The following is a 13,382-nucleotide window of genomic DNA, read 5'->3' on the forward strand; positions in this document are numbered from 1 at the left end:
GACCCAAACTTAATACTGAAAAATAATTTATAAGGAACAACATTAACCTAAACTCTGACCCAACAGATCGTGAGGGTAAGATACACACAGCTTTAGCCTCGAATCCAGAGCTCTGATCGATAAAGCATAAAACATTTAACATTTTCCAGTAAAAATATTAAAAGGGTGATAAGTATTTTTTCAGGTATAATAAGAACTAAACATGTTTATTTATATTTTTGCTTTTTTAATTTAATTAACTGTAAAAAATCAATTTTTGTCATAATCAAATTCAATAAGTTACGAGTTAAAACGAAAGAGAATAGAAGAATAGAGTGCTATTAATTAAGTTGAAAACTGTTATAACACAAGCATTTTGAATGTGAGGTACTGTACGTACTATTTATTATAGTAGTTTTCGTAGTTACAGTTTAAGTTCAAAAATAAAAATCTATCTGCAAATAAAGTAATTGAGTTGGTATGTCAATGTGTCCACTTTTCTTTAGAACTGAACAAATGCATGCAGATCGTGGTCAGTACTATTTGTCTATTCGATGCAATAAATTAAAAATGCCCAGCGCTACAATTTGAATCGAAACAGCTAAATGAGAAGGACTCATCACGTTAGGACGAGACGGAACCAGACTAAATTATTCAAATATAACTTTTATTAATGTGGAAATGAATTTCGGGTGCACAGACTCCCTCATTATCCCAATTAAGGAGTAAACACAATAAAAATCTAAAATATTGTATCAAGACAAATTTGACAGACATAAATAACTCAGCGCACTGTGTATATAATGTCATAAAAAATTGTAATTAAAATTGTACAATACAATAATAAAAACTACTCGATGGTTGTAGTCTTGAACAGACAAATTAAGCTGTTGTCTTCATAAAACATAACATTGGTTTCTATTAAATTTACTTTTTCTATTAGTTACACTCTACTTATTTCAATGCTCTTCGATCACCCGTGCGACACAATTAAGTTACTGTTATTTAGATGCACCATCTGCATGCGCTCAAAATACCCAATTCAGTTCTGTCCCTCGTTAGTTTGATCAAAGACGCACGTGACCTTCGTTTCTCTGATAAGGTCGAAATACGATTTGTCTGCGATAAACGTTATACCTGAAGGCGACATTGCTTATCCATTCTCTAGAGGAATTGGTAATCATTGATAGCCAGAAGGCTCATTGGTTTAGAGAACATTTACTTTGTTCACTAACCATTTAAATATCAAGATATAAAAGTTTACAAACTTATTTACAGCTTCCTGTTAAATCCGGGCCCCAGGAAATTGTAATTGTCTAGTTTTCGAGACATTGATGTAAATCTGTTTTTAAATTTAGCCTGAGATGTCAATAAGTATTTTTATAGACCATGATGTTTGTCTTTTTTCCCATGTATTACATATCCGTTTTTTTATGTATAAAATATGATACGTGGATTTTCATACGTCAGTAGCTTCTATTGTCAGTTTGATTACTGGTTTTAGTTAAAACAAGTTTATAAAAGTTGAATTAAGTCACATAATTTGCACATTTCTCCCAAACATTATATCTATGAAATTTTGTGTTCCGGTAGTAACGAGTCGTAGGTGAAACATGAATTTCATCTCAAACGTATCTTTCATAAAAGGAAAGTAAACTTTATAATTTTTTTTTCCTTTATGTCTTTGTTAAATCTCCTGTTAAAATTATTGAAATATATCGTGATCTTGTGCGATAATCGTAGAGTTCAGTAAATTTGGGAGAATAAGTACCCAAATGACTCTACAATGCGTGCGTTTACTTTTTGCTAGCTTCCAAAGCTCGCCGAGCTGACACCTAGCTCAGCCTGACGTCATACTAGCACGCTCGTAAAAGTATACACACCCAGCTCAGCCTGACGTCATACTAGCACGCTCGTAAAAGTATATTACACACAGTAATGGCGGCTTCCGGATTAGTGTCAGCGGCTGTAGCGATAATTTCACAGCTACAGTCTCTAGATTCGGAGTCTGAAGACGATGATCTGTTGCTAGAATGTGCAATATCTGCAGTAGAAGCTGAGGCGAATTCGTCTAGTGGTGAGAACAGCAAGTCAGTTGAGAAAGTGAAAGGGTATGTTGAGTACACCGTGCCAAGATACCGATCGAAGGATTTTCAAGAACATTTTCGATTAAATAGGACAACTGCGGACATTTTAATGTCAAAATTAGCACCCTTGTTTAATAAAAATCAGAATTCAAGAGGACGATGTCCATTGACGGTGGAGAAAAAAGTATTGTGCAGTCTCTACTTGTTATCGAATCAAGCTCCGTTCAGGTAAAGTACAGATCTATATCGTTAATTGAGATTCATGTTAATAATATGAATTGTGGTTAAAATTAACAAAATGTATATATATTTTTGAATTAAAAGAAAACTATAAAGAATTTTTAAATGAAACTTTGGTACTTTGAAACTTTAAACATAAATTCTGTTTTACAGTATAAATAAGTTAACAACTTTTAACATCATCACAAATTTTGTAAATTCTTGATCTTTTTGTGTCAATTAAATATAACTACACCAAATTTTTATATTTTAAAGGTAATACATACAGAAGCTAAAAATAGTACAACTAACATTAAATACTCCTGTTTGCATAAAATTACAGTTTGTCCCTCTTAATTTCTTCTCCAATAGGTAATAAATGACTTTTTTAGGACTTCTTGATAATTTTTAGATGTTTGTCAGTTAAAATCCCTAAATTTGATAAACCATTAAATCCAAAGCAGCCCCACACCATAACAGAACCACCACCTTGTTGACTGTTGAAAAACTGCACTTGTCTTTCCTAATACCATACCAGTAATTAGGCCATACAAATTAAATTTTTTTTCATTACTGTAAAGGACTAAGCTATTGGTCATTCCACAGCATGTGACCTTTAGTCTACTGCATTCTTGCCAATTTTGTTACTGATGATTTTTTATCAAGGCATAAAATTTCACATGTGGAGCTGCTGAAATTCTTTGACTAACAGTGCTTGCTTTTTGATGTTTTTAATCCACTTTCACACAAAATTTGACAAGCTAATTTATTCTGTTGTGATGCAAGATGCACAGTTCTATCACTACCACTTTGACATATGATTTTGGGCCTTCCTTAATCAATGTTTAGAAGGTATTAGTGATGATTTTTCCAAAATTTTATAAATTTCAGTAGAAGATCTGCTCATTAAAACTTGCAAGTTCCTTGACACTACAGCCTCCTGCTTTTAATTTCCATATTCATGTAATTTCTTCCATACTAAACTCTTTTCCATATAAAATTTTGGAAAGTTTTGATTCAGTATTTAAATTACTACTTGACAACAAAGTAAAAGTGTTATAATTATAAAAAATAAATGACATCACATAAGTTTCTTATGCTTCAAATTTTGCAATTTTGTTTTATCATCTATACTTTTGGGAGCCAAAAAAATATATTTTTGTTGTTAAATTATTAATATAATGATTAATTTTGAATTTTCAAAAATCAGTGTAAAATAATTTGCATAGACAAATGAAATCATCTCTTGAATTCCTAACCTAACCCAAGTGTGGCTATAATTAATTAACAGACTATATAATGCTGTTAGTGTATTGCATTATATACAAATTATTAATATTTATGTATATACAATACTATGTAGCAACTTAACGTGCATTTTCATTTTCAGGTTAGCTGCGGATCGTTTTAACATATGCAGACGAACAGCTTGGAAAATACTACATGAATTTTCCTCAGCACTTTTGGACTTGAATAAAAGAGAGGGTATACTTTCTTGGCCAAACCAAGAACAGGCATTTAAAACAAGCCAATATTACACAAAAAAGTTTGGTTTTCCTGGAGTGATTGGAGTTGTAGATGGTAAGCATATGGCTATTAAAGCCCCCAGGAATGACCATTCATCCTATTATAATAGGAAACAATTTTATTCAATTATTCTCCAGGCTGTATGCAACGAGAAGTTGCTATTCACGGACTGTTATGTAGGAGAGGCGGGATCAGTTCATGATGCCTGTGTCTATCGTCGATCCACATTAGCTAAGCGAATTGATGAAGGTGTAGGATTTCCGGTAGACACTCACCTCCTCGGTGATGCAGCCTATCCTTTAAATAAATATTTATTAACACCATACCGAGACAATGGCCATTTAACTGAAATTCAATCATATTTCAACACCAAGCTTTCAAAATGTAGAAGCTCAATTGAAAGAGCATTTGGGTTGTTTGTTGGTCGGTTTAGACGCTTCAAACTTCTTGATATGCATCGATTGGACTTAATGGTGATGCTAATTATGGCAGGATGCATTCTCCACAACTTTTCTATCTTAGAAGGAGATGAAACCAATATTGAAGAGGAAAGGTTAGTTGGAGTGCCAGAAGTAATTGAAAACGTCCAAGCAAGAAGAGATGCACAAAATAAGCGTAGTGATTTGGCAAACATTCTTTTTGCAAGGCGAATACAGCATTAATGACATAAAAAAGAAATGTATATGTATTATATAACTTTTTGTATGTGTATATATTATATAACTTTCTGTAATGTAACATATTGTCTGTATATATATCATATATTAAGTAATTAAGTTTATGAAATAAAGATTACATCAAAAATATTAAAAACGAGTTTTTGTTTACTTTATATGAAATAAAAACTTTAAAAACTTTTTGTTTTCAATAAAAATTAACTTTATTTATAATTTTTCTAAAATTTTATCTAATATTTTGTGGAGTTTTTCGCGTTCTTTCTTTCTTTCCTCTCTCCTCTCCTGTATTTCTCTTCTTATATCATGTAAGACGTTGAGCAACTCGCTGCTGTCTCTTTTTCTCTTACGAGAATTGGTATTAGATGAAGAGGGCACAGGAGATTGGGTTGATGGGGATGATGTGCACGCCACAGGAGACTGGGATGATGTGCACGCCACAGGAGACGGGGATGGAGGATGATGTGCACGCCACAGGAGACTGGGATGATGTGCATGCCACAGGAGACGGGGATGACGGAGTGGGAGTGGAACTTGAGTGAGGATTCACTCTCACTCCATCTGTGTTGCTACAAGTAGCAACAGGGGATATTTCTGGCCGTTTCCCAATGGCATCATCCATTAAGGAATAAAATTCCCAATGTTTCCGGTTGTTACCAGATTGGGAATTGTGAAGTTTTATTTTTTTAAAAGTTTTTTTCAGCCCGCGCCATTTGGTGTCAACCTGGGCTGGAGTCACCGAAAACCCCTCTTCATTTAATTTATTTGCAATTATCCTCCATATCTATAATATTAAAGAAGGTTGTTAGAAATTATTTATGAAAGGTTCATACGTACAATGTTAATTTGGCAAGCAGTACAACCTGAATATTTGTATATTGAGGTAATTCGAATTTCTCTCTGTGTTCGTTGTATAACGAAATTAATTCAATGGTCCTGGCTTTGGGCCACTGGAAGCCACAGGACTCCTCTATAATAAAAGATAGAAAATATTTAGATATGGAGCCCTTATTATAACAGATTAAAAATTATAATTTTTTTTTAACAATCGGCGCAAATTATATTGTGATCTTAGTTTATTCTTTCAACAATTTTATTCAGAATCAAAATTTGACTTACCAGTAGGGATACTCGGTTCAACTGAAGCAGTTGAAATGGTTTTCAAAGCCAATTCTCTGGCATAATTTACATCTGTAATGAAGTCCTCTGTTATCGAAATAGGATTTATGATATAAAATTATACACTTTTAGGAATTCCTTTTTACTTACCTTCCATCATCTGACGACAAACGTCTTCGTTAACACGTAATTTCACTTCTTTTCCGTCCGGTAGAGTAACGGTAACATCGTACATGGACGCCGCCATCTTTGAACAAACGCCAAGCTCGTTGTAAATTCTCCGAGCACGCCGAGCGCGCTAGGAATGCTAGCAATGACGTCATGGGTGCGAAAAGTATACGCTGTGCTCCTGTTAAAATTATTGAAATATATCGTGATCTTGTGCGATAATCGTAGAGTTCAGTAAATTTGGGAGAATAAGTACCCAAATGACTCTACAATCATCCGTACGAGTGTTGTCAGAGACACACACATTATGACAAACGCCATTATTTGACTAACAATAAGACTGTAATTTACAAATCGTCTAGCTACGTATAGTCTAATAGCAGATTTTTAAAATTTATGATTTGTAACGCATTTATACGCAATTTCTTATTTCTGATGGTTTGGGAAAGGCACTTTCTCATCTCTGTTGCGTCAAAATACGTATAATTATTCTTTACAAACAAAATATTTGTATAACTGTATTCATAAGAGTAAAACAAATTACAAATTCCGAAAGTCTAGTAAATGTACTTCAGATTGCTTATAGGATTTATTTTTCTACCACTGACAGGTTCCATGTCATTAAGCGTTAAATTGGAGTTACATTTTCTATGAGCGACTTCCGTCACATTCTTCCTATTGTATACTTCCACATAGACGTATTTACATCATACATTAAGTAAGTAAATTTTAAAGCGTAAAATAGAATCATCCCGCGGCCGAACAGCCGAGAGGTTCCGCCTATGGCTCTAGAGGACCCGGAATCAAATTCGAACGAGTTGTAAAACCCCAGAAATTTATCGGTGGTGATGCGTTCGGATATATTGGGCCATCTGTCATTAATTAAGTAGCCTTTTCATTGTGGGCCCAGCCAAACCTATAATGGATTCGGATAATTGATAATTGTTAAAAAGGCCCTCTTGGCGCAGACGCGTGCGAAGAGTTAAAAAAAACCGTACTGTAACAGGAAGATGCACCGACATTATTATCGTTCGGAATAGGAAACATTTTCATCTCAAACAACGATAAACACAAAAGTAATTAGAAAAATATTTAATAAATGCTCGTATATAACTACTATTAAAATATATGCAGGTTATGTCAAACTTTTAAATCAAAAAAGTACTGTAAGCATAGCATTTGATTTCAAAGTAAATCAAATACTGTGCTTACAGTATAAGATTTACAGTAAATCTTCGAAGCTAGAAATAAATAATGGCGTTACTTCCGGTTTTCTAAAATGTGAAGAGTTGTATGATTGACGAAATATAAATTACGTGCCAGAATTAAAACTGATTCCGATTGACTGCACGGAACATAAAGTGTACATACTTCCCGTAAAGTCTCAATCTTTCTGGTGTACTCATCGACGTATACGTATTTACGTCAAAAGAGATCGGAGTATCGATTTGTAAAATAAACCGATACTGATTTTCGAAAACATTCTGATAGGGGCTACATCAATATATCGTTATCGATTACGTCTACACTTACTTGTGTACAAATGGAATCTTAATTTTCCCCTTTATCCGGGTTAAGTTACGTTCTTCGTACGCAACAATATTTTACAAACTTTTTGCCAATGGGCAGATTTCTGATTTACAGTAAAATTTAACAAAAAATCGCTCTATTTCGAAGAATTTCTTTCGTTTTATTCGGGTTACTTTTGGACAGGTTTTAGTGTATTTAGAAATGTCATTAATTAATATGGTTCTGTTCGATTTAGTGTGGAATTTCGTTCATGATGCGCATATGAAAAATGTTTAGAAAACAGTATAGCAGGAACAAATTACTTTGTTCACTAAAAACATGGCAGTATGTCCTTTGTGTGATAAACCGATAATTGCTTAAAATAGTTTCTGTTAAAACGGTTAAATGTCTCTTTTGGAAGGATTTAGCACGTCTAGACATGCATCTTTGTGACTATATTATTTATTTGAATAAAAAGTCGATTACAATAAGGAAATATTAGCGAATAGTAAATAAATTCTATATTTAAATTTAAACTGTAAATAAGTACAATCAAATCACATATTAAGTATCTCAACTTGAATAAATTTATTTCAAATACTATTACTAATTCTACATTATTGAAAGCTTTTCAACTTACTCGAGATATATTAATAAACTTTCCTGGATTGAACATTACAAAAATTATGCAAGTATTATTTAGTATATTAAAATTAATATTATCTGATTTCGATTTTATAGCGACGGTTTAAAATTCAGCTACTTATCTGCATCTTATCGAGTTTATAGAGGCGTACAGAGGGGGAGGAACAAATACGCCCACGGTGATAAATGAAAAACAACGATGCACATTCTCCAAATAGATAGAAACAATTATAAAAAATTTGTCAAATTTATAAAATGTTCGTATTCTTTAAGATTTGAAGTTTATCAAAAAGGCTATCGCTTCTGAAACATCCTCGAACTTCGCCCATGACTGAAGAGCGGCGACGGCTTTCGAACTCACGTTACTTCACTTGGTATTATTTGGTAAATTAAAGCCACTAGTCACTCTGGATATGCGATCGATTCTTACCTTTGTTAACTTCCTTAACTTACGTAACAAACGATCAACGAAATGGAGAATTGTTACACAGGAAAGCTTCGTATTCTTGAAAATCGCATCAGGTATGCAATAAAAGAAATTTCAACAACGATCAGACACCATATTCTTCATCAATTTTACCAACGCCTATAGAATTTGATTGCGTATAAAGACAAACATTTTGAAAATTGAATTTCGTAGTGCAGTTCCTACTTGATTAATCCCATTTTACATTTCGAATATTTCCGAAATTAAATTGATACGCGCCACTCTGTAAGCGGGTCTACTATAACATTTAGTTCATTTAAGACTGCATTTCATTAGTTTAATTAATTTGTAAATTATAAATAATACATTTAAAATGTCGCCATTAAATCGTCCGCGGTGAAATTACTGTTTTTACAAAATTTCTCGATATTATTTATTTTCAAATATTTTTTTGAAACCTGTAGAAAATACTCTTCTTTTCTATCTGTAAATAATTTCATAGATCCCAAGAAATTTTTACCCACAGAGCTACGGTAATAATGTAGATTACTTTTATTTATCATTAATGAAAAACAAACGTTATATTAAATTATGAACAATTTTCTTCTTGTCGTCGGGGAATCGTCAACATTTTTAAATTAAATATATAAAATATTTATACATAAATATTTGAACCACGGTTAATTTATTATACTAATCAGATAACAAAAATATTAACAGTAATTTAAAATAGATCTAAATACTTCACTCGAAGTGTAAAAATAATAAAATTTTGAATTTCATATTCAAAACTTTATTATTACTCTGTGATAAGCCCCCCAATAAACTACTGTACTGATGAACAGTAATCGCAACAAGAAATAAATTAAATAATTAAGTGGGCGAGAAGCTTAATAGTATTAAAAGTTTAGATTTAAAATAATATTCACTCGTCGGTGTCACAATCTGTAATTGTTGGTTTCGGAAGATGTTTGGCATCATAAGTTTTACAAAGACTTTAATTTAGTCAAATATGTGAAATATAATAATTGGGAGAAAAGTTCAAATAAAGCACCGAAAAAATGAATAACTTAAATATTTTCCTTTTGATATTTGGTTCTGTGACAATTTGAGGGATTCCCTAATATTCTTTCAAGATATGGAAGCATATCTTTACTGCTTGGACTTTTTATATATTCTATCACCTGAACAATTTCGAGCAGAGTTGGTATAGAATTTAAACCTATAAACATTACTTGCCGTTGCACGTATGACGCCTGATGGAAATTAATTGTAGCATTTCTATTTAATCAGATAGAAAACAAAATGAGCTAAATTAGTGACGAAATGTAGGCTATAAATACTACAGCTACTTCCAATATCTAAAACTTTATCGATCAACTTAGTGAAAATATACAAGTCCCTTTATTTATAAGGATTAGTTTGTAAATTTTAATCATTTATAAATATCCAAATTAAAATTAAAACTGCCGACATGAATTGCTTTCAATAAATACAGCATTTTAAATATTTAAGTAGTTAAATAATCTTATAACTTTCTCCAGATAACAGAGGCGGTGAGGGAGTCTGCATATCGCCCTAGAAACTCGAGACGAATAGTCTTGGCTGAACCCAAGATAAGTAGATATAAAAAAAACAGTCCTCTTAGTGCCAAATTAGTGCCATCAGAGCAAAAAAAGTCTATATACATATATATATATAAAACCATACAACATACATTAACTTAATATTTTTAATATGTATATTTAATTTATTAAATATTTTGTTTGAAAAAATTTGTAAATTATTACATCAATGACAATTACAGTCAGATAAAGTTTTAGTTAACGTGTAATAGGCTAAATCTACTTATATTAGTCTAAAAATATAATAGAAATACAGTAGAGCGTCGTTAATCGGAACGTCGGTAATAGGAATGGCCGGTAATCGGAACGATTTTCAGTCGGACTGTGTCGTGCTGAATCGAACATTTTTGATACTAGATTTACTTCTAAAGTATAATTTTCATGTTTTTTATATTCTTCAATATATTTATTTTGTTTGTACAAAATGCAGAAATAATTTTTAACGATACGATAGCCTCGATTATTATTTAAAAAATTTTCGTTAGGCTTAAAATCGACGAAAATTCAACACGAAGCGACACGCAACGGAGAAAAGTTTGAACATCGGACAGGTTAATATATTTTTTCGTACAAAGTCGGTAATCGGAACAAATGACTAATCGGAACAACCCCAGTCCCCAATTGATTCCGATTTTCGACGCTCTACTGTAGTAGTTTAAAACGATTGTTTGTTATAATGTATGAAGTACATATTTCAACGGAGATTACGCTTAAAATATAAATAATTAAACAATTAATGTTTTGTAAAAATCGTTATTCTTAAGCGATGTTTCTCGTATTGATAAATATTTTCAAAATTCTATTGAATTTACTTCTTTATATTTTTGTTCATTACAATTATATTTCGTTATTTATCAAAATTTTAAGTTTGCTTAATAACTGAGCGTTATTTTTCTTATGCTAATTTAGTTTAAATTTATTTTTAAAAGAATTGAATAAAGTGATTATTACAGCCAGTTTTTACTAAAATGTTTTGGCAACTTTTTAAGTTAAAAATTGTTAATAATCTAATTGATTGCAAAATATGTGAATCTTTGCAATTACGGCTGATTACTGTAATCAGAGAAATAAATGTATATTCATTAAAAATCTTTATTATAATATCTTATTTTCTACATAATAATAAATCAGCAAAATAATGTTATAATACTAATAAAATTAAATTATATCAAAATGTTTTAAAAAATAGTATTTATACTAGCTGAATAGTTTAATTAGTCGGTATAATTAGCCATATCAATACCTTTGACATACATTCATTCATTTATTAAACAATATAAAATAAACTGTTAATAAATTGATTATACGAAATGAATTCACTAACAGCTTTATGAGTTGTTAATCAAATAGAAAAAAATTGTGTTATTTTATTTATATTCCAATAGTAGATTAAAAATTATAACAGAACTTTGAAGTTAAGTTTTATGATTTATCTGCAAGCAAAACTTGTTGAAAATAAATTTTTCTATTTTTTAATTAGTTGTTTGAAATTTAATATTTGACAGAGGAACTTTGCAAATATATAAATTATTATTAATGTATTTTCTACCTTACTGCTAGCGTCTTTCCTACTTGTGTTTTTTAATGCTCTCATGCAGACGGCACCGTAGTTGTTAGTATTGCCATCTTGCGGTAAAGTCTGCAAACCGTGACGTCGGACTACGGTCATCTTCCGGAGGGTAAACACGCGATACGAGAGCGGAGAGAGCGACGCGACTTCCGATCATCGCGCGATCGCAAACATGGCGGCTGTTCCCACTGTTCGTGCTCCCGACTGACCTCTCGTACGGGAGCCACCACACGCCGCCATGTGCTAAACTAGTGATCGATTCACGGTAGTTCTTGAACAAAGTAAAAAAAGGGGGAAACGTCTACTAAAGGCAATTTTAACGGCAAGCACGCGACTCCCGATCGCGATAGCGAGGCCGACTTAGCGGAGAGCGACGCGACTCCCTATCATCGCGCGATCGCCGGAAAAAAGTGTGATAACTTTTTTATTTTTCGTCTCCGGTCCAAAAATAGGGTACCGTTGAACTCGACTCAGTCCCCTGAGTTCAAATATATAATCAAAGTCCTGAAATTCCATAGGGAGTAATCTATAGTACACCCGAAGAAAATAAAGAAATAAGGACTCGAACTTATGTTTGTATAACCTTTGTAATTCAAATTTGAATTTCATAACAATATTATGTGATGTCAGTGGGCATGCCTCTATTCCAATTCCGTCGTAGTTATAACATTCGCATATCTAGGTTTATTTCTCTACGTAAGATTTAGGCACTATTTGCGATGTGACAGAGGTTTAATCAAAAAATATATAACGTTTAATAATTAATTGGCGGCGCGAGCAATATAACGTTTTCGAATTCTATTATTTTTATTATATTATCGTACGTGTCATATCGTTACCATTATTATTATTTTTTCATTAATCACGATTATAATCACCATCAGGATGTCTGACACCAGCCGAGGGTTAGTAGTAACTTCCACACAAGCAGTACCGTGTGGATCGTAATGTAAGCGGATGGAGGAGGAATGCGGTTATAATAAAATATTAATTTTAGTTAATTCAAAGTTAAAATATGAAAGTTATAATACGTTAAAATATGAAAGTTATAATACCAAAGTTATAATACGTTAAAATATGAAAGTAATCGCGCAATATGTACTTATATTTTAGAAAATACGAGGGAAGCGGCGCTTCCAAGGAGGGCATGCCACTATTTGATTGACACTTGTGGTGATCTACCAGGCTGAACTGTAATCGTTGTTAATTGTCATAAATATTTTGAAAAAATACTATATCATCAGGTTGTAAAGGTAAAATATATTGTTTAATTTCTTACTCGTATTTAACAAAAATAATAAATTTGAAATTCTAATTTGATGGACGTGGCCCACCAGTGGCTCCGTTCCCTGAACACTGAGAGTTCGATGGTGGGTTTGTGCCTCGCCAGAACGAGCTGGCCACGTGGAGTTTTCCGGGTTTTCTCCACGTCTGTAACGCCCGAATAGGGGCCACCCTTAAAAGGCATTCCCCTGGGCAGTTCGCCCAAGTGTTACGTTGCCATAACTTAATACAGTAAACAAAAAATTTGATGGACGTAGCATGTATGTTAATATTTATCCATTAATCCAAAATACTGGCCATTACTGTGATTATTTTTGTGATTCTGTAATTCTTTTATTACTTTTTGTTGCAACTAATTTAATTTTTAGATTACTTTTAGAATGTTTTTTCCTTTTTGTTCGATATTAAATTTATTTACAACAAAAATTTTTTATTATAACTAACTGTAATATTCTCTAGCAATTTTTAAACAACCTTTTAACGTAAAAAACGAAATATATCTTATCGGCGGTTATTGAAAATATCACAAATTTTAATTTGTCGGACGTT

The 13,382-nt window shown here is 32.2% G+C and overlaps 2 protein-coding genes across 2 annotated transcripts; one reads left to right on the forward strand and one right to left on the reverse strand.

The window, feature by feature from the left end:
• Positions 1-1,917: 1,917 nt before the first annotated feature.
• On the forward strand, positions 1,918-4,474 carry LOC136985172 (putative nuclease HARBI1). The gene is made up of 2 exons (XM_067282380.1): positions 1,918-2,294; positions 3,676-4,474. Exons 1-2 carry the CDS (start codon positions 1,918-1,920, stop codon positions 4,472-4,474), a joined length of 1,176 nt encoding a protein of 391 aa, XP_067138481.1.
• Positions 4,475-4,847: 373 nt separating this feature from the next.
• Positions 4,848-5,946, reverse strand: LOC136985173 (uncharacterized). The gene is made up of 4 exons (XM_067282381.1): positions 5,756-5,946; positions 5,606-5,677; positions 5,350-5,456; positions 4,848-5,270 (listed from the first exon to the last, which is right to left on the reverse strand). The coding sequence occupies exons 1-4, from the start codon at positions 5,850-5,852 to the stop codon at positions 4,848-4,850; spliced, it is 699 nt and encodes a 232-aa protein (XP_067138482.1). The 5' UTR covers positions 5,853-5,946.
• Positions 5,947-13,382: the final 7,436 nt, after the last annotated feature.

Source organism: Centruroides vittatus, unplaced genomic scaffold, assembly GCF_030686945.1.
Source record: "Centruroides vittatus isolate TY-2023 unplaced genomic scaffold, ASM3068694v2 contig_955, whole genome shotgun sequence".
Lineage (NCBI taxonomy): Eukaryota > Metazoa > Arthropoda > Arachnida > Scorpiones > Buthidae > Centruroides > Centruroides vittatus.

Bases quoted from the DNA above. Each gene is read 5' to 3' on its own strand.
- LOC136985173 (XM_067282381.1), bottom strand. From the start codon at position 5,852: ATGGCGGCGTCCATGTACGATGTTACCGTTACTCTACCGGACGGAAAA. The intron at 5,678-5,755 runs GTAAGTAAAAAG...ACTTCATTACAG, and splicing joins TTGTCGTCAGATGATGGAAG to ATGTAAATTATGCCAGAGAA. The intron at 5,457-5,605 runs GTAAGTCAAATT...CTTTTATTATAG, and splicing joins TGAACCGAGTATCCCTACTG to AGGAGTCCTGTGGCTTCCAG.
- LOC136985172 (XM_067282380.1), top strand. From the start codon at position 1,918: ATGGCGGCTTCCGGATTAGTGTCAGCGGCTGTAGCGATAATTTCACAG. The intron at 2,295-3,675 runs GTAAAGTACAGA...TTTCATTTTCAG, and splicing joins TCGAATCAAGCTCCGTTCAG to GTTAGCTGCGGATCGTTTTA.